Source organism: Muscardinus avellanarius (assembly GCF_963383645.1).
Source record: "Muscardinus avellanarius genome assembly, chromosome: 2".
NCBI classification, from domain to species: Eukaryota; Metazoa; Chordata; class Mammalia; order Rodentia; family Gliridae; genus Muscardinus; species Muscardinus avellanarius.
The window spans coordinates 129064845-129087520 of record NC_137787.1 but is presented as its reverse complement, the minus strand read 5'-3'; the positions used below and the strand labels follow the sequence as shown (position 1 = coordinate 129087520).

At 38.8% G+C, this 22676-nt stretch overlaps 1 protein-coding gene across 2 annotated transcripts in view; it reads right to left on the bottom strand.

The window, feature by feature from the left end:
* Positions 1–22676, bottom strand: part of B3GLCT (beta 3-glucosyltransferase) — a gene marked incomplete at both ends in the record, with an annotated part of 136215 nt that overhangs the window by 13852 nt on the left and 99687 nt on the right. For both annotated transcript variants that reach the window (XM_080719912.1, XM_080719913.1), the window contains 3 exons: positions 141–260; positions 14050–14149; positions 15267–15380. In XM_080719912.1, coding sequence (XP_080576038.1) covers positions 141–260; positions 14050–14149; positions 15267–15380 — 334 coding nt within the window. The remainder of the gene's footprint in view (positions 1–140; positions 261–14049; positions 14150–15266; positions 15381–22676) is intronic.

The following is a 22676-nucleotide window of genomic DNA, read 5'->3' as shown; positions in this document are numbered from 1 at the left end:
GGTGACTTATAGTATATAAGAGAATGTGCAGAGGTCATATGCAAATGCTATCTGTTATATAAGGGACTTGAGGATCTGAGCCCAATCACCCAGGGACCCTGAGAGATGATTTCATTTGACGAAGCCAGGATCACACTCACCCTCCTCCGCCTGTGACGTAGCTGTAGCCACCAGTGCCCAGGCCGTAGCCATAGCGCTCTCCCAGGAACACTGGCTCACTGGCGTCATAGCAGCTGAGCAAGTGCTGGAGCCTGGAGATGCTGAGATGCCAAAGTGAACAAAAGTAACAATTATTTAATTCACATGCAGTTCAGAATAAACACAGTTCTTATACCCAACTCCTTATATTATGCAGTATTACACTGAAATTGTTTAGAGGTGAAATTCAACTGATTTATAGGAAAAAAATGGATTTCAAAAAAAGAGATAAAAAGGCCCAGTATAATCACTGTGCATCACTGGGAGCAGAAGAGAAATCAAGAACCCAGAGGCTCACTCTCCAGAGTGCACCAGCCCTGGCAGAACAGACCGTCAGGTGGCAGGTGAGGAGGCAAAGGTGGCCAGCATGCCACGAATCTCACTTCTACCCTCCAAGTCCAAGTGAGTGTGGGCTAGCCCTGGGCAGATGGACTTTTACAAACATTAGTGATGGCCAAAAGGGGTTTTTGAGGGCAAATGACCTGGGGGGTCCATCTCAGGCAAACGGCTGGCTGATAAGGAAAAGAAGGGGGGCAGAGAGGCTTTCCTTAAAATCCGCAGATTATGATGCACAACCATGATGCTACTTCTCTCTCAGTAAGGCTCCTCCAGACATGAATGTCTTGTGTGTGTGTGTGTGTGTGTGTGTGTGTGTGTGTGTGTGTGTGTGATACTGGGGGTGGAACCCAGGGCCTTTTCTACCTCCGGGCTATACTCCCAGACCTATTTTCTATTTTCTATTTTATTTGGAAACAGGGTCTCACTGAGTTGCTGAGAGCCTCACTAAGTAGCTGAGGCTGGCTTCAAATTTGTGTGATCCTCCTGCCTCAGCCTCCCAAATTATCAAATTAGATGGAAAAATAAGAAGCTTCCATGACAATCAGAAACTGAAGGAATTTATGTCTTCAAAACCAGCGCTAGAGAAAATACTCAAAGAGATTAACCACAAAGAAGAAATAGGTAACACACATCAGAACCAGAGAAACAAGACGTTCCATCCAACAGACAACTAAGATTGGTTATCTGTGGAGATTCATTATTTATGTTAGTCTTTTACCTATCTCTAAATTGTATTGTTTGCCTTTAGTGTTGTTAATTTTTAGGATGTCTAGTTGGAATATTAATATACCTTCAGATATAGCATTTGGAAATATTTTATCCCATTCTATTAGTAACTTTTAACTCTGTTTACATTGTCTTTGGATATACAATTTTTTTTATTTTTTAGGGAGTTTCTATACTCTTCTGTTGCCTGTGCCATTGAAATCATATCCAAGAAATCACTGCCAATTTCAATGTTGAGAGGTTTTATGACCCAGATTTTCTTCTAAAAGTTTATAGTCTTAAGATTTATATTTAGGTCTTTTATCTATTTTGAGTTAATATTTGTATATGGGATTAGGTAAGGGTCCAATTTTATTCTTTTCCATGTAATTATTATTTTTCAACAATATTTAGTTAAAAGATTATTATTTCCACCACCAAATGTTCGTGGAAACCTTGTCAAAAATAACTTGACAATATAGGGAAGAATTTAGCTCTAGGCTTTTATTTAACTCCAATGGTTTATATATCTGCCTTTAGAACAGTACTACACTGTTTCAATTATTGTAGCTTTATATGGTTTGAAATCAGAAAATATATATCTTTTAGCTTTGTTCTTTTTCAAGATCATTTTGGGTATCTAGAGTCCATATTCCATATTAGGATAGATTTTTTTTTCTGAATAATAAATATATAAATATATGATAGTTTCACCTAAAAAAAATAGAAAAAAAATTCTCTGGTAAGAAAGAAAGCAAAAAGAAATATTGAAATGTTATCTTTAAGTCATCAAAAGCTTGGTATCAGACAAATGAAACTGTTATGTGAGATTATCATTTTTAATTTTGGATAAAGTGCTATAATACTAGATGTCAACCACTAAGCCAAGCATGGGAAGGAGGGATGGGGAGAGAATGGGGTGGGGATCGGGTGTGGGCTGACTGGGCGATGTGTGCATGTATGTCTACAAAAGTGTGTATCCCACTATGATGTATGAATACAGTGCACCAAAAAAAATATAAAATAAAATAAAACAATAGAAAAATATTGTACATTCAAAGACAATGTAAACAGAATTAAGTTACTGATAGAAAGGGTTAAAATATTTCCAAATGCTATATTTGAAGGTATATTAATATTCCAAATATAAATCCTAAAAATTAGCAACAATAAAAGCAAACAATACAATTTAGAAACAGGTAAAAGACTAAAGTAGATAATGAATTTCCAAAAATTTTTATATGACCAATAAATACACGACTATCATTTATCATTATCATAATATAACTAATCACTAAGGAAATACAAATAAAAACTATAGTGAAATACTACTTCACATTTGTTAGGATGGCTACTTAACATGAATTACCTTGCTCCAGCCCTTTACATTGAGTTTGTTACTCTCTTTTCTTGTAAAGTGTGTTTCTTGTAAGCATCAGATGGGTGGATTCTGGTTTTTAATCCATTTTGCCACTTTATGTCTTTTTATTGGGGAATTGAGGCCATTTACATTCAGTGTGATTATTGAGAGATAACTTTTAATTCCGAACAAGTTAAGATTTTATTTCTATTTGAAATACTGTTTATTCTTCTTTGCTTAGTTGTCTGCTAGATGGAAAATCTTGTTTCTCTGGTTCTGGTGTGTATACCTATTTCTTCTTTATAGTTAATCTCTTGGAGTATTTTCTCTAGTGCTGGTATTTTTTTTTTTTTTTTTTTTTTTTTTTTTTTTGGTGGTACTGGGGTTCCTGGAAGCCCTTCTACCTTTGGGCTACATTCCCAGACCTATTTTATATTTTTGAAACAGGGTCTCTTACGCCAGCACGGCTGGCTTCGAACCTACGCGATCCTCCTGTCTCCGCCTCCCAAGCGTGGGGATTACAAGCGTGCACCACCATGCCCGGCCTTCTAGCGCTGGTTTTGAAGACATAAATTCCTTCAGTTTCTGTTTGTCAAGGAAGCTTCTTATTTCCCCATGTGATTTGATAGATAGTTTTGCTGGGTAGGAAATTTTTGGCTGGAAGTTGATTTCTTTCAGAGTTTGGAACATGTTACTCCAAGCCCTTCTGGCTTTCATGACTTGGTTTGGGAAGTCTGGAGTGATTCTAATTGGTTTGCCTCTGAATGTCACTTGGCTCTTTGTTTTTGTTGCCTTTAAGATTCTCTGCTTGGCTTCCACATTGGTCATTTTGACAATTATGTGGCGTGGGGATCCTCTTCTCCGATTCTGTCTAAAGGGAGTTCTATAAGTTTCCTGGATCTGTGTATCAACCTCTTGCTCTATATTTGGAAAATTTTCTGCTATTACTTCCTTGAAGAGATTATTGATCCCTTTGGTTTCACCTTCTTTTCCCTCCTCTATTCCGATTATTCTTAGGTTAGCTCTCTTAAAATGGGCCCATATTTCTTCAATGTCAGATTCCTGCTGTCTAATTTTTTTTTCTAAGCTATAAATTATGTATTTGTTTTAGGAGTGATCATTTTCTAGGAGCGAGATTCTATTCTCCATGTGGTCTAATCGATTGTTTATAGTTTGAATTGATGGTTTTACTTCAATGATTGCATCCCTCTTTTTTGAAAGGAAAAATAAAACTTTTAATTCATACATGACATACTTATGTGTTTAGAAGGCTTAAGGCAATTCACATACACATGATAATAACTAATAAAATTACTAAGTAGACTTGGTAAAGTCTCAGGAAATAAAATTACTATTTCAAAATCAGTTTTATTTCTGATTGCTAACTAAATTCTCTAAATTCTTTTAGAAAGTCCTGTATTATTTCTATAGTTATATTCCTGATTTGATCTTCTGGAAATCTCTGAATTTCTGTGTTATCAAGTTCTGATGTTGTGTAGTTGTAGGCGTTCATTGCTCTATTGTTGTTCCTCTTTCCCATGATTTCAGAAGTTTGTGCCTTTTTTGGGTTTTTCCCCAGGTCACCACGACTTCACTTAGGGTGCTCTGGATCTTGAGTTTGTTGTGATCTCAGCCGCCACTACTCCTTTACTGGGTTGTATCGTAAAGTCTCATACCCAGGGAGTTAATTCAGACTGCGCGAGGCCGTGGGGGTGCTGGGCTAGGTGTTTTCCCACGGGGAGCTGTGACTAGGGTGTGGTATCTTTGCCACCACTACTCCTTCACTGGGTTGGACTCCAAACTCTCAGACCCAGGGAGATTATCAAAGCTGTGCAAGTCCCTGGGGGTGCAGTGCTGGGATTTCTCCTGTAGGGGCCGCAATTTCACTTACAGTTATTGTGCGTGCTGATCTGGAGCCGTCGCAGGCATGGTGAACTCGCTGCTGCTGCTGACAATATGGCACTGCTGCTATGCCCTCGGCCGTGAGGCAGGCATTATTTCTTTTCTGGATTTGAGCTCCGTTCTGAGTCCCTGGAAGGCATGATGAGATTGGCCACTGGGAGTTTTAGACGTTCTTTGCACTGAAAGAACTGCTGAATTACACCCGAATGATATGCAGCTGCTCACTTCAGCTCCTTGATTACCTTTCCTCTCTGGAGCCTGGTGCTGTGAGGAATGATGGCCCTGGAGCAGCTCCACAATGCGGGCTGGTTTCTTTTCTGGTCTCTGGTTGTTCTTCTGGTCTTCTTTTTCTCTGTCCCTTGTGTTTACATTTTTTATTTCTCTGCTGATAGTGTTTTCTGGCTATGAAAAGCACTGATTTTCTGGCAGTAGAATCGAGTGTTAGGACTCATAAATGCTGTTTTTCTCGGTTGCCATAATCCCGGAAGTCTCGTCAGGCATTTCTTTAAATTACTATTGAACACTTCTCACAAAGCAGTGTTAACAGTGAGCAAGTCAGTTTTCTAAAGACTCCTTTACACCAGGCGTAATGGCACACGCTTGTAATCCCAGAGCTTGGGAGGCTGAGACTGGAGGATTGCATGGGTTTGAAGCCAGGCTCAGCTATTTAGTGAGGTTCTCAGCAACTTAGTGAGACCCGTTTCCAAATAAAGTAAAAATAGGTCTGGGAGTATATCCCAGAGGTGGAAAGCCCCTGGGTTCCACCTCCAGTACCACACACACACACACACACACACACACACACACACACAATAAAGACTCGTAGCAGGGCATGGTGGTGCATGCTTATAATCCCCACGCTTGGGAGGCGGAGACAGGGGGATCGCGCAGGTTCAAAGCCAGCCACGCTGGCTTAAGAGACCCTGTTTCCAAAAATAAAATAGGTCTGGGAGTGTAGCCCGGAGGTAAAGGGCTTCCAGGAACCCCAGTACCACAAAAAAATAAATAAATAAAATAACTAAATAAAGACTCCTTTCCCACTCTGGAGATGGAAGTGGTAATTTAAAAAAAAGTAGAAAAGTGCAAGATGGGATCATTTTTCCAACTCTGCTCATGTATTTTACAAAGATACCCCAGCTGATAAAGCTAAAGCTAGAAGTGAAGAAACAAATACTATTAATGAAAAAAAATCTCCAAAAAGTGCTGGTGTTCATAGGGTCCTCAATTATGTGGATCAGGTTAAAAACCTGTCTGAAGGCTGAGGCCTCTCATACTGTCAGCAGTTTCTGAATGACCAGAAGACACTCTTTTACACTCTGCTGTTTTCAACATGCATGCACAATGTCCCAAGCACCTAATTTGCAATCAGTCTTCAAGAAGCTGTCTAATAAACAACTCTGCAGGGAAGGCCAGTAAGTGTGCTGAGACCATTCAGTGATGGAGAATATACACTTAAAGATCTCTAAGGAATTGCAGCCTTTGGTTTGTAAAAAGCTCAAAGCTTTCTAGGGCAAATTTGTATCTACTTCTGGACCTGAAAGGAATGGGGGAGATGGAAGATAGAGAACTGTATTTTTCTTCTTCTTGAATATTGTAAAATTGTCAATTCAACCAGAAACCTTCAATTTCTAAGGTTAAAATAACCGGGATTTAACATCCCCTTATGGGTTTCTTTTCCTTATGGCACTATTTCCATATTCACAGTATCATTTAAAGCTGAAGGATCACAAACGCAGTCTGATAATTATCACATACTTCATATTCTCTAAAAAGTAGAAATGTGGATAAAGCAGATAGATCTCTAATTCTATCTATGGGGATTTGGCTACTGATCCAGGAAGAGACTTCATTCAACAATCTGTTCCCATTTCAGACAGCTTTGAGGCACAGAAATGAGGAAAAACCACATGGCAATGCTCTACAATAAACGCTATCAGAATTACATTGATGGATCACAAATCTTAATAGCACAACCTTGATACAAAAATACATTTATTTAAAATATAAAGATGTTCCACTCTAACCTATTATGTTAATTAACTTGTAACTTCTTATTTGTGAATAATTTCAAGGTTTCAGAAAAGTTACATGAATAGAGCAAAGAACGCCCAGCTTTACCAATGTTAACATCCTGTGTTTCATCATTCACTCTCCTCTGTGTGCATATGCCCAATAAATATACATATTCCAAAGTATTAGAGTAAATCATAAACAGTATAACCCCTTTTTTCCCCCAAATATTCCAATGTGTATTTCCTAAGAACAGGACAAGTCTGCAACATCAGAGAATTTAACACTGATACAAAGAGTTTCTTAAACCGTTAAAAATAGATGGGCATGGTGGTGCACACTTGTAATCCCCGCGCTTGGGAGGCGGAGACAGGAGGATCGTGCAGGTTCAAATCCAACCACACTGGTTTAGGAGACCCTGTTTCCAAATAAAAAATGTAAGAATAGGTCTGGGAGTATAGCCCAGAGAAGGGTTTCCAGGAACCCCATTACCACCAAAAAAAAAAAAGTTAAAAATAGACCTGTGCATGGTGGTGCACGCTAACAGGCTCGGGCCAGCCTCAGCAACTTAGCAAGGGCCTTTGCAACTTAATAAGACTGTTTCAAAATAAAAGAATAAAACAGGGGTAGGGATGTAGCCCCAGAGGGAGAATGCCCCTGGGTTTAATCCCCAGTAACACACACACACACACACACACACACACACACACACACACACAAAAGTTTAAAAAACAACTGCTCCAGGTGTATTCATTTCGAGTCACCCCTCCATGCCAGTCTGGTATGGAGCTATATTTCTATCTTTCTAATAAACTTCTTTAAATCTTAAAAAAAAAAAAAAAAACCTGCTCCAGCCAATCTCCTCATAGGTATTTAATGAGAAATGAATGCAGGTGTTTACAAAGACTTGCACATGAGATACATAGTGGTCTTAATTATAGTAACTCAAGACTGAAACATAGACCTAAGGCTCATGCCTAAGCTAATCTCTGTATTCTAATTTTACAGATTGCCCTAAAAGTGCCACTTATGGCATTCTTTTTTCTTCCAGTATGGAATGAAGTCCAGGATCCCTTGTTGCATGGTTCTGTCATATTACCTTAGTCTCCTATAATCTAGAATCAGTTCCATAGCCATCCTTTGTCTTTTTGAAATATGTATTTTTGAATACTGCAAGCCCCTACCTTTTTCTGGTTTGATGTTTCCGCAGGATAAAACACGGGTTGTACGTTCTCAGCCATAGTATGATACACATGTGTGGCATATAACATCTATCTGCCATTGCAGTAGATTCTTTTTGGTCATGCAGTTAGTTTCTGGTTTCTGGACAGTAATTATAATTCCCCTGCCTTTTCTAAGAGTCTCTGGGCAGATACTTTAATACAGGCAAATATTCTATTCCTCATCAAAAGTGACCTAATTTAGTATATATTAATGATTCTTTCCTGAATCAAACTTTACCATGATGGTTACAAAGTGATGGTTTTCCAGTTCAATCACTTCCTGTGTATGTATCGATGCAAATACATAATCCTACAAGCAGAAGCCCACACTTTTTTATTTATGTATTTATCTATTTACTATAGGCGTGAACTCACTGATTTAGTTTTTAATGGTTCATGATTCATTTTTGTCTTTAATTGTAATGCTAATGTTCACATGTTCCAGAGTTGGCCAGTGGAGCCTGTTTAGGTCCCCTCTGTGTCCTCATGCCCAGAACTTTCTTCCTTCCCTCCTCCCTCCTTTCCCTCACTTCCTTACATTCTGATATTAAAAAAAAAAAAAACTGTTATAAGTCAATATTGTACTCATGCTACCCAGCCCTGGAGTCTGCTGCCTCTCCGAGAAGCCCGAGCTCCTTTGAGTGAGGAAAGCAGTACTATAAACTACAGGCAAAAGCTTATCAGTCCTCCTGGATCACTTTTGCTTCTAACCTCTGAGCAAAAAGCTAGAAAATGTGTATGTGAACATACCCACAGACAATTTTAGAAACCATGAGCTCTCCCACCAAGTGTTGTGTGCGTGTAGGTCAATACCACGATGAACTGCATTATGATGTGAGACTATAATGCACTAATAAAAGTAAAAAAAAAGAAACCACGAATTCTTACAAAAATTATGGATTCAAATTCCTCCAATTGCAGTGACCTGTTCTGTTCTTTATCCATATTTCCCATCCACAATGAGAAGTCTAGCTTCTCAAAATATTAACATTTATTCAAGGCACCAATGTAACTAAATCTCAGAATTGCTTCACCCACACCATCAAAAATCAGACCTACAAAAAGACGGATTTGTCTAAAGTTCCTCCCTTCCACCCACTCTTGACTGGCAGTATATATTTGAAATACCATCTTCAAAGTTTACATGCATTCATTATATTTTTCCTTCAGTATGATTATATTTCCTGTCCTTATTGACTTCATTTATTTATCTTGATATTGGGGATTGAACTCAGGAGTATTCTGCCTCTGAGCTGCACCCCTAGTCTTTAAATTTTTTTCTTAAATTTTGAAACAGGGTCTAAGTTGTTGAGGGTCTCACTAAGTTGCTGAGTTTGGCTTTGAACGTGTGGTCCTTGTCTTAACCTCCCAAGAACCATGATTTCAGGTGTGTACCACCACACCTTGCTCTCCCTTCCCCTCCCCATCCTTCCTTTCCTCCTCCAAATCTTCTTCCTTCTTCCTCTTTCCCTCTCTCTCTCTCTCTCTCTCTCTCTCTCTCTCTCTCCTCCCTCCCTCCCTTCCTTCCTCCCCCCCCCCACTCTTCTCTCTCTTTTTTATTTCATGTTACAGTACTGGGGATTGACCCCAGAGACATTCAAGCTCTGAGCTATACCCAAGCCCATTTTATTTTTTACTTTGAAAAAAGGTCTCACTATATTGCTGAGAGTTTCGCTATATTGGTGAGGCTGTTCTCAAACCTGCTATCCTCCTGTCTCAGCTAGATTATAGGCATGTGCCACCATGCCCAGCCCCTAGCCTTTTTTTAAAATTTGAAATAAGATATTGCTGAGTTGCTGAGGCTGGCCTTGAATCTGCAATGCTCCTGTCTCAGCCTCCATATGCTGGAATAACAAGTATGTGCCATCACGCCTGGCTTGATGCTTTATTTCTAAACCTGAAAAATATTAGCACACTTTCTCAAAGTCAAAACAAAACTACCATATGATCCTGCAATGCCACTTCTTGACCTACCCCCCATAGAAAGCAGTCCTGAAGAGATATTTCTATACTCACATTCACTGCGGTATTATTTATAAAAGGTAAATTAAGAAGTAACCTGAGTGTCCATCAACATATGGATGGATAAGTAAAATATGGTGCATCCATTCAATGAAGTACTATGCAGTCTTAAAGAAAAAACCTCTGCAATATGCTACAATATACATGAACTTTAAAATGGTTATTATGATAAATTGTGTTGTGTGTGCTTTACTACAATAGAAAAAGAAGCAAATAAGCAAAGAAAGAAAAATCAAAGAATACCATGAGAAGACCAGGTGATGGTGAAATAAATCATGTTAAATAATTTTAAACCATGTTACATAATTTATAATTCTATATAAATTTTACATAATCTATTTTTATTTTTTGGTGGTACTGGGGTTCCTGGAAGCCCTTCTACCTCCAGGCTACACTCCCAGACCTATTTTATACTTTTTTATTTGGAAACAGGGTCTCTTAAGCCAGCGCGGTTGGCTTCAAACCTGCACCATCCTCCTGTCTCCGCCTCCCAAGTGCGGGTATTACAAGCATGTGTCACCACACCCGGCCCATAATTTATTTTTAAATAGAAAAAAGTTAGAACCTAGTTAGGTGTGGTGGCACGCACTTGTAATCCTACTACGTGGAAGCCTGAGACAGAAGGATGGCAGGTTCACGTCCAGCCTCAGCTACTTAGTGTGGCTCCTCATAACTTAGTGAGACACTGTTTCAAAATAAAAAATAAAAGATAGGACTGGGAATGTAGCTCAGAGGTAGAATGTCCCTGGGTTCAATCCCCAGTACCGCAAAAAAAAAAAAAAAAAGAGAGAGAAAAAATTTAGACCCTTCTTTTTCTTAATAGTTGACAATCTGCACTAAGAAAACATTACAGTTGTTATGTACTGAATGTCTCTGCCCTCCTGACAGCCACATGCTGAAATCTAACTGTGGCCTTTGGTGATGTAACCAGGTCATTGGGTGGGGCCCTCATGAATGGGGTTAGTGCCCTTAACAGAAGAAGGCAGAGAGCTAGCTCCCTCTCCCTCCACCACCTGAGGACACAAGGAGTCAGCAGCCTGGAACTCAGAAGACGACCCTCACCAGAGCATGACCATGCAGCCCCTGACCTCAAGACTTCAGCCTCCATAACTGTGATAAACATATTACCCAGTCACAGAAAATGCAGGGTCATATGTTTCCTCTCATATGTGGAAGCTAGGGAATAACTGGATATAAGACGGGGACTTAAGTAAGAGAAACTCCAGTGGAGCCAGGGAGGTAGCCTAGAAGAAGGGGGTTAGGGGAGGAAGAGTCAATGAAGGAATCACTTCCACTGACATTACATACATGTGCGAACACCAATGTCAATCTCAATACCCTGTAATGAAAGAGGAAGGGGGAGTGTGGAGAGAGCAGGGGTGGGTTAATCTATTTAAATGTGTTTTCCTTGCCTTCAAAAAATATTTTTGATATTTAGAAAGTGATTTCTCCCCTGGTAGTCATCATTGCATTAAATGTTTAAGTTTTATTATGTTTATTTGGTTTGTCAATTTTAAATGATACCCTTTAAATCCCAGCTATCATCCTTACAACAGGCAACAATCTTCTTATCCTCCTCTTTTCATTTTATTTTTTTATTTTTATTTACTTATTTATTTTGGTGGTACTGGGGTTCCTGGAAGCCCTTCTACCTCCGGGATACACTCCCAAAGGCTACACTCCCAGACCTATTTTTTAACTTTTTTATGTGGAAACAGGGTCTCTTAAGCCAGCAAGGCTGGCTCCGAACCAGCGCGATCCTCCTGTCTCTGCCTCCTAAGCATGGGGATTACAAGCGTGCACCACGGCGCCCAGCTCATTTTATTTTTTATTTTTTGTTTTAGTTGCATACTTTCTACTTTGTCATAATATATGATGTTTACATACTATGTTTGCACCCATGTGCCCACTTCTGTTTTACTTTGAGTATTGCAATTAAATATGTGAAATGCTCACCATTTGTTATTTCACCTAAATAATCTTACTAAAATATATGCAGAAGTTGATATGCACTAGTCAATTTCCCATGATATTCAGTATGTTCTTCAATAAAGAAAGTTTTACAATAAAGACTTTTTTTTTTGGTACTGGGGATTGAACTCAGAAGCATTCTACCTCTGAGCTACATCCCTAGCCCCAGTTTATTTTTTATTTTGAAACAGGGTCTCACCAAGTTGATGAGAGTGTTACTGAGACTGTCCTAAAACCTGTGATATTCTTGTTTCAGCCTCCCTACTGGGATTATAAGTGTGTGCCACCACACCCAGCTAAATAAAGACTCCTCAGTCTCATTTTATTTCTGGTAATTTAAATATTAATTTTTTTTAGTTTCTTCCATCAGAGATTCCTACTATATATGTAATGAACATCTTTGCCTCCTCTACTTCAACTATATTCTAACTTTGTGTGTGTGTGTTTGTGGTACTGGGGATGGAACCCAGGGGGCATTCTACCTCCAAGTTATACCCCCAAACCTATTTTTTAGTCTTTATTTTGAAACAGGGTCTCACTGAGTTGCAAAGGGCCTCACTAAGTAGTAGTTGAGGCTGTGTGCGTACCACGATCTTCCTGTCTCAGCCTCCCAATTGCTGGGATAACAAGCGTGTGCCACCATGCCCAGCTCTCTTTCTAACTTTTAAATTTATTATCTCATCTTTATTTTTTAAAATTTATTCCTAATTTTCATCCATGTCCCTTATTAAATTTCCATTTTAATTTGTTTATTTTGGGGTCATATAGTTATTTAGTCTTAACTATATATGGAGATATGAAACTGCCTTTTCTTTTATTTCTTGACAATTAAATTCTAGCTTCATTTCTTCCCTGTTTTGTCCACTTCCTTCTTTAAGGTTTTCACGGTTTGCATTTAAGGCATTTTTTCATGTCCCAGATGTTTTTTGATCCTGTAGAAGCACCAGGTTTCTGTGATAACAGAAAGACTACCTTAAAGACATGGCTATTGTGATTCACAAAGAGAAGTTGATCCTTAATCTTTTGCATTATTCAACTTCAAGACTTAGGAAAACTTCGATCATTGTTACCAAAGAGAGATGATGTCAGAGGCTTGAAAGGAGTTAGTAACAGGGCTCAAAATGAAACGCAGCAAGTTTCAGGTGAAGCAGCTACACAAGAAATGGATGGCACAGTGATAGTTATGGATGCAGCAGCTGCTCCCTGAGACCTTGAAGAGGACAGCATCCTCACATTCCTGGTGTGCTTGTGCTCTGCTTTTATTAGTTGTACTTAGAGTTCATTGGGCTTCTTGGATCTGTGTGTATATGGTTTTCATCAAGTTTGTAAAATATTTCTTTAAATATTTGTTATGTACCCCTTCTCTCTGGGGACTCCAATTGCATATTTACAAGATCATCTGAAATTGTCCCACAGCTCAGTAATGTTCTGTTCCTTTTATAAGGATAACTTAATAACTAATAATCCTAACACTATTAATTCTACAACAATTTTAATCAACTGATTTTTTTATTCCATGTTCTCCTATTGCTTCCCATGCTTGGTAACTTTTAATTAGATAGATGATATTGCACGCATTCCCTTATGGCTGCTGGGCATTTTATTTATATAAATCTCGAGTTCTGCATATAGAAGCAGGTTAGTTACTTAGGAACAGTTTGGTCTTTGGGGGTCTTGTATTTCATGTTTTCAAGGCAGGACAGGAACAGTACTTAGTCTAGGGTTAAGTTTGTCACTCTACCGAGGCAAGACCCTTCTGCATATTCTACTCAATACCCTGAGAATCATAGATTTCCCAATTTGGCTGATGGGAACAGCACTAAGCCCACCCACTTTGAGCATCTGCCACCATTCCCTCTAATCATTAATTGGTTCTTACCCCATCCTTGAGTCATTTCCTTACATAGATGTGTCGATCAATACTCTACTGTATTCTTATGGGGGAACCCTACACAGATCTCTAGTGCTCCTTTTCTGGAATCTCTCTCCACTCTAGTACTCTGCCCTACAATCTGGAGCAGCCTTGGTCTCCTGAGTCTCTCAGCTCCATCTCTTCAACTCACATTCTGCAGGGTTCACAGGGCTCCCCTCTCTTAAGGCAGCCAGCTCAGCAGTCACTTGCTTCCTGTTGCCTAATGTCCAAAGTCTTAAAAACCTTTACTTAATATATTTTGTCCTTTGGGGAGGTTGTTTCCAATGGAGGACAAGTCCCATCCTTGTTATTCCATATTAATCAGAAGGAAAAGTACCTATCATAGTTTTTTAATATGAATATATATAGAAAGAGAATTTAAAGCACTTAGAAGAATGACTCCTTACCTTATTAATGTGTCATCATCTACAATGACTAACCATGTTATTTTTTCATGGCTGTGGTTCAAAAATCTTTCCAAGATGGCAAATGTTTTTCCACAATGACCTTGAAAAAGGAAGGAGAAAACTTGAAATACAGTATTTTGTATAAAAAATGTAGAATTAATATTTAAGGTACTTTATAGTTTTAAATGTCATAAAAGCTTGAATATTAACATGTACCTTAATAATTTAAAATTTTCCTAGAAATTATCCTTCTCTAGTTTTCACAGACATAGTGAACCAGAAGGAACATCAGAGAACATGAAGCCTAAGCCATTAATTTCACACATGAGGAAAGAGAGATTGAGAGAGAGTAGTAGAATTATACAAACTCATACACATAATTTGAGGAAAAGAGAGATTTAGTATCCAGACTAATAAGAAAGTTGTAAGACTCATAGCAATTAGTTTGTGAATATTTTATTCATAAAAGGTTGTGAGGAACAGAATATTCATAAAAAATGTGGGGTCAGAGACACTAGGTAAATGCTAAGATGAACAAAGAACATTTGATAATGAGGTGGAAACATTTCCACTTGCATTTGTAAAAGTGTTTTTAACTAAGAAATCTGCCATCTGAAAAGAAAAACAGGTTACTTCCAATAATTTAGTAATCAAAATATTAACACATGTGTATAGCTTACTCTAGATATAACCAGTGCAGAATGAGGTCAGATGCTATTCAGTTTCAAAATGTGTACCACACCTAAGCCATAGGAGGATTTAAGCTTTTTGTAGAAAAATGGCACATTAACTTTTACATGTCCCATTATGGTCATGCTGAACCATGAAGGTATGAAAAAATCTATCACTCAACTCTATTGTGACTGCTACACAACCAATCATAGTAACATAAATGACTAAACATGTACAAATCTTTTTACTACAAAGTCATTAATTGAAGAACTAGTCTATATCTGTGGGTACAGATGTTGGAAGGAGGAAGAAGGGAAAAAATTGACATGAGGATAAATTATAATACCTATATAATATTTCATTTCTGTGGAGAACAGAGATTCTTACATTGAGTTTGGTCAGGGAGAGACCCAAGACTCCACATCTGTGGAAAGCATGGAGGGTGACCTGTGCTTAACACTAGATCCAGCCCCATTGATACTCGGCATCTATATATACAGAATGAAGCTCTTTAAAAAGGGGAGTAGTAAGAATTAAAGATATACCTCTGTCTGTATTAGGAATTCCCAAATCCACAGTTGGGATGGAACTTTCTGTGTAGTCACTGTAGTATTCAATGAGACTTGCCTGTCCCTCCCACGTCTGCTTTACAATGGGTACTGGAAAAAAAATATAGAAAGAAGGGGCAATTACTGGCATAGAAATACAGAGGAGTGTAAACACTGAAAATGGTGGCATGAGCACCTGTAAGGGAAGAGAAACAGTACTTGCTCTTCTTCAGGGGTCCTGAGACTTCAAGCCTGCTTTCAGTCCTGAGAAATACCAGCATTGTTTGTTGATGACAGTACATGACTAAAACCTGCTTCTTAAAGGATTTTCAGGATTCCCTATAGTTAAGCATTTCTCACTGCTGTTGTGCTCAAAAGAATTTTAATTAATTTTTCCTCCTTTACACAGATTCTTAAAATGTGTTGTGGGGAACTTCCAGGAAGATAGCAACCAAGGGAAGCAGCACATACCAGTCCTGCTGCCACCCAATCTCCATTGCCTTAAAAAATCATTCTACAAAAGCCTGAAAATAGCATAACTAGATAAATAACATGGTAAGTACAAGGCAATCAAAGAGCAGAAAAGAAACCTGCTTGCCATGAGGCTGCAGGCGCCACAGCGGCACCATCTCACCTCACTGTATCTGACTCCAGAGAACAGGAAAACAACCAAGGAACTGAAGTAAGCAGCTACAGATCATCAGAATTGTAATCCATCAGTTCCTCTTGCGCAAACACAAGCTACAACTTCCAGCAGTGGTGGCAGAGCTCACCATACCCTCCAAGATCCAGAGCTGAGCTCAAGAAGTCTGTAAGTGAAGCCACTGTTCCCACAGGAGAACACTCAATGTGGCGCCCCAGGGACTTGTGCAGCTGCAATAAACTCTCTGGGTCTGAGACTCTGTGGTTCAACCCAAAGAAGGTGGGAATGGAGTCTGCTGCTGGACATAGCATAGGCTCAGACAGACACAGGCTCAGCCTCAGTGGAAAGTGTGGGGGGAAGACCTATGTTTAACACTAGATCCAACTGGCAGGATCTCCAGAATCAACACAGACCACCCAATCATGGTGAATGGGGAGAAGACCAGCCCAGCACTAGCTATGGAGAACAGAGAATCTTATATTGAGTTTGGTCTCAGAGGCATCTGCCACCTACAGAGGCAGGGAGAGACCCAAGACTCCACATCTGTGGAAAGCATGGAGGGTGACATGCGCTTAACACTAGATCCAGCCCCATTGATACTTGGCATCTACATAAACTGAGAAAGACTCAGAGAACCAGGCTTGCAACAGGAAAGGTGCTCGTGGCTCTTGGTGTCTACACAAAGAAAGACTGCAGAGGCCAGTCTGTTGAATATTCATATATTTGTAGAGTTGCATTAACTTGTTGTTAGTGCTGATTTAGTTTTTTCTTCTTTTTTTCTTATATGTGTGGGAGTGTATATGCCTGTGTTTATTCTTTTCCCAACCCTTCTCACAACTTCTTCCCTTGTATATACCTACTCTTTCTATCCCTTTTCTTTTATTTTCTCTCCTCTTTTCTCTTCCTTGTCTTGTATTAAATCCACTTTATATGACTATACTAGAAACTCTACATTGGTTACTAGAGTACTACTACATATTCACTATCTCTAATCTCTACTATATACTACCTTACCAAACTCATATTCTTATTCTACTCAATCCTCTCTAAGGATTTACCCTATTCTTGCATTTATGAATTTACTTCTCTCCTCACTTAACCTTCAACACTGAATGCAATACAATTTGCCCTTGTATATACCAGCTAACACCTTAAGACTGACAGAAATTTATCAAAAGCAACAGATACAAACTTCTGAAATCATGAGAAGAAGGAATAACAAGGAAGCAATGAGCTCCCACAAAAAACACAATAACAGAACCTGACAACACAGAGTTGCAGAAATATCCAGAAGATCAGATCAGGAATGTAACTGTTGAACTAATACAGACTTCTGAAAAAAATTTAGAGAGTCTGAAAGAAATAAAGGATGCAATCATTGAAGTAAAGGCATCAATTCAAACTATAAACAATCGATTAGACTACAAAGAGAACAGAATCACCCTTTTAGAAGATGATCACTCCAAAAACAAATGCATATTACATAACTTAGAAAAAAACAATTCGACAGCAATGAATTGGACATTGAAAAAAATGGGTCCATTTTAAAAGAGCTAACCTAAGAATAATTGGCACAGAAGATGGAATAGAAGGTAAAATCAAAGGAATCAACAATATTTTCAAAGATATAATATCAGAAGTTTCCAAACATAGAACAAGAGGTTGATACACAGGTAACAGGAAACTTTAAAAATCCCCTTTAGACAAGATCAGAGAAAAGTTTCATCATACCAAATAAAAGTCAAACTGACCAATGTAGAAGCCAACGAGAAAATCTTAACACACACACACACACACACACACACACACACACACACACACACAGTGACATTCAGAGCCAAACTAATTAGAATCACATCAGACTTCCAAATCAAGGCATGAAAACCAGAAAAGCAAGGAGTAGAATAATCAAACTTTGTAAAAAAAAAAAAAAAAAAAAAAAAAATTTGCAGCCCAAAATTTCTTACCTAGCAAAATTATCTTTCAAATTAGATGAGGAAATACAAATCTTCCATGACAAACAGAAGCTGAAGAAATTTATGTCTTCAAAACCAACACTACAGAAAATACTCAGAGATTAACGCAAATGAGTAATAATACACTCTAGATCCAGAGAAACATGAATTTCTACCCAGCAAACAACTAAGCAAAGAAGAACAAACACTATCTCAAAAAGAAGTTAGAGGAACTTCCGGGAAGATGGCAAAGGAGAAAAGCGGCGTTTATGAGTCCTGCTAACAATTGATCTCTGTTACCACAAAATAAACGCCTTTCATAGCCAGAAAACACCATCAGCAGAGAAATAAAAACTGTAAATACAAGGGACAGAGGAAAAGAGGGCTGGAAGAACAACTACACACCAGAAAAGAAACCAGCCTGCAGTGCCGCGGCCAGAGCCACAGTGCAGAGACGCAGCAGCGCCATCTTCCCTTGCAGCACCAGGCTCAAGAGAGAAGGGGGACTCCGATCTGAGCTCAAAATCAGAGATGAGATACGTCGGCCTCACGGCCGAGGACACAACAGCAACACCATACTGCCAGAGGCAGCGGCAAGTTCACCATACAGCTCCAGACAAGCGCACTCAACAAGCCACCAGGCTCCAGAGAAGAGGGGTGGACAGCAAGCTAAGGTGAGCAGCTGCGGAACAGCCGGGTATAACTCAGCAGTTTTTTTGGTGCAAGAAGCGTGTAACGCTCCCAGGGGCCGGGCTCAGCACACCCTGCAAGGACTCAGAGCGGAGCTCAAAACCAGAGAAGAAATACGCCAGCCTCACGGCCGAGGGCGTGGCAGTGCTGCCATATTGCCAGCGGCGGCAGCAGCAAGTTCACCGAGTGCACTACAGCTCCATCAGCGCACTCAACAACCGTGAGTCAAATTGCGGCCCCTAGAGGAGAAATACCAGTACTGCACTCCCAGGGACTTGTGCAGATAGTGTCCCTGGGTCGGAGATTTTTGGAGTCCAACCCATTGGAGGAGTGGCGGCGGGAGAGATATCACACCATAGTTGCAGCTCCCCGCGGGAGAACACCCAGCCTGGCACCCCCATGGTCTAAAGCAGCCTCGATTGACTCCCTAGGTCTGAGACTTTCCGATACAACCCAGTAAAGGAGTAGTGGGGACTGAGATACCACAGACTCAAGATCCAGAGCACCTTAAGTGAAGTCGTAGTGACCCAGGGAAGAACCCATTAAAGGCACAAACTTCCAAAATCATGGGAAAGAGAAATAACAATGGAGCAATGAATGCCCACAACCCCACAACATCAAAATCGGATAACACAGAAATCCAGAGATCACTAGAAGATCAAATCAAGAAAATAACTGTACAAATAATAGAGGACTTTCGAAAAGAATTCAGAGAGAGGAAAAAAGAGATTAAGGATGCAATCATTGAAATAAAGGCCTCAATTCAAAGTATAAACAACAGATTAGACCACATGGAGAATAGAATCTTGCTTCTTGAAGATGATCATTCAAAAAATGAACACATAGTTTCTAATTTAGAAAAAAAATCCGACAGCAGGAATCTGACATTGAAAAAATATGGGCCCATTTTAAGAGAGCTAACATAAGAATAATTGGAATAGAGGAGGGAAAAGAAGGTGAAACCAAAGGGATCAATAATCTCTTCAAAGAAATAATAGCAGAAAATCTTCCAAATATAGAGGAAGAGGTCAATACACAGGTCCAGGAAACTTATAGACCTCCCTTTAGACAGAATGAGAAAAGAGGATCCCCACGCCATATAATTGTCAAAATGACTAATGTGGAAGCCAAGGAGAATCTTAAAGGCAACAAAAACAAAAGGCCAAGTGACATTCAAAGGCAAACCAATTAGAATCACTCCAGACTTCCCAAACCAAGTCATGAGAGACAGAAGGGCTTGGAGTAACATATTCCAAACTCTGAAAGAAAACAACTTCCAGCCAAAAATTTCCTACCCAGCAAAACTATCCATCAAATTAGATGGGGAAATAAGAAGCTTCCATGACAAACAGAAACTGAAGAAATTTATGTCTTCAAAACCAGCCCTAGAGAAAATACTCAAGGAGATTAACTGCAAAGAGGAAATGGGTAATACACACCAGAACCAAAGAAACAAGAATTCCCATCCAGCAGACAACTAAGCAAAGAAGAATAAACAGTATCTCAAACAGAAATAAGATCTTAACATGTTAGGAATTAAAAATAATCTCTCTATAATCACACTGAATGTAAACGGCCTCAACTCCCCAATAAAAAGACATAAAGTGGCAAAATGGATTAAAAACCAGAATCCATCCATCTGTTGCTTACAAGAAACACACCTTACAAGTAAAGATGGGAACAAACTCAAGGTTAAGGGCTGGAGCAAGGTAATCCATGCTAATGGTACTCGAAGACAAGCAGGAGTAGCAACTATGATATCAGACAAGTTAGACTTCAAACCCAAACTTATTAGAAGAGACAAAGAAGGTCACATTCTACTGGTAAAAGGAATAGTTCAGCAAGAGAAAATAACAATAATCAACATCTATGCCCCAAAGATAGGGGCAGCTACTTTCAAAAATCAAACTCTTTGTGACATGAAGTCACACATAAATCCCAACACAATAATACTGGGAGACTTCAACACACCTCTCACAATACTAGACCGATCTTCCAGACAAAGGGTCAGTAAAGGTGCCTCAGAACTAAAGAACACCATTAACCAAATGGACCTGTTGGACACATATAGAATCTTTCAAACAACTACAGCGGAGTTTACATTTTTCTAAGCTGCCCACGGAACCTTCTCCAAAACAGATCCCATCCTGGGACACAAAATGAGCACTAGCAAATTCAAAAAATGTTACATACTTCCCTGTGTCATTTCAGACCATAATGGAATGAAACTAGAAATCAACTATAAGAAGACCCAGAGAAACAACATAAACATGTGGAGACTGAACACCACACTTCTGAATGAAGAATGGGTCATAGAAGATGTAAGGGGTGAAATCAAGAAATTTCTAGAAACAAATGAAAATAAAGATACAACATATCAAAACCTCTGGGACACTTTAAAGGCAGTATTAAGAGAAAAATTTATAGCACTGAGTGCTCACATAAGAAAAACAGAAAATCTTCAAATAAATAGCCTAATGACACACCTCAAAGCCTTTGAAAAGCAGGAATAATTGAACCTCAAAGCCAGCAGAAGACAGGAAATTATTAAAATTAGAACAGAAATTAACAAAATAGAGAATAAAAAAACAATACAGAAAATCAACAAAACCAAAAGCTAGTTTCTTGAAAAAATTAACAAGATTAATAAACCAGCCAACCTAAGAAAAAGAGAGAATCAACCCAAATTATGAAGATAAGAGATGAAAAAGGAGACATTACTACTGACAGCATAGAGATTATCAGAAACTACTTTGAAAAACTATACTCCAAAAAAATGGAAAATCTGGAGGAAATCGACAACTTCCTAGATAAATACAACTTTCTTACACTGAGTCAAGAAGATATTGAACACTTAAACCAACCAATAACAATCAAAGAGATTGAAACAGCAATAAAGAGCTTACCATCAAAGAAAAGCCCAGGACCAGATGGTTTCCCAAGTTAATTCTATAAAACCTTTATAGAAGAGCTAACCCCAATACTCGTCAAACTATTTCACAAAATAGAAAAAACCTGGACTCTCCCAAATACATTCTATGAAGCCAACATCACACTAATACCCAAACTGAATAAAGACAGTTGAAAGAAGGAATACTACAGACCTATATCTCTGATGAATTTGGATGCAAAACTATTAAACAAAATACTAGCAACACGCATTCAAAACCACATCAAGAAAATCATACACCATGATCAGGTAGGGTTCATCCCAGGGACGCAAGGCTGGTTCAACATACGAAAATCAATCCATGTAATTCACCATATCAACAGAAGCAAAGACAAAAATCACATGATCATTTCAATAGACGCTGAAAAAGCATTTTATAAAAATCAACATCCATTTATGATAAAAAAACACTGCAGAGAATTAGAACAGAAGAAACATATCTCAACATTATTAAGGCAATCTACAATAAGCCTACCGCCAACATCATACTAAATGGGGAAAAACTTCAAGAATTTCCCCTAAAAACAGGAATGAGACACGGATGTTCATTATCACCACTTCTCTTCAATATAGTACTAGAGACTCTAACCAGAGCAATAAGGCAAGAAAAGGAAATCAAAGGAGTACAAATAGGAAAAGAAGAACTCAAACTTTCACTATTTGCAGATGACATGATACTATATTTAGAAAAACCAACAAACTCAACCAAAAGGCTTATAGAACTGATCAACAAATTCATCAAAGTATCTGGATACAAAATCAATCTTAAAAAATCAGAAGCTTTCCTGTACACCAACCATAAATTCACTGAAAAAGAAATTCAGAAAACACATCCACTCAGGATCTCCCACAAAAAAATAAAATACATAGGAATAAACTTGACCAAGGAGGTAAAAGACCTCTACAAAGAGGATTATAAAACACTTAAAAAAAGAAATCAAAGAATATCTTAGAAGATGGAAATATCAGCCAGGTGTGGTGGCGCACGCTTGTAATCCCTGAGCTTGGGAGGCAGAGACAGGAGGATCATGAAGGTTCAAAGCCAGCCGCGTGTGCTGGCTTAGGAGACCCTGTTTCCAAATAAGAAAAATGTAAAAATAGGTCTGGGAGTGTAGCCTAGAGGTAGAAGGGCTTCCAGGAACCCCAGTACCACCAAATTAAAAAAAAAA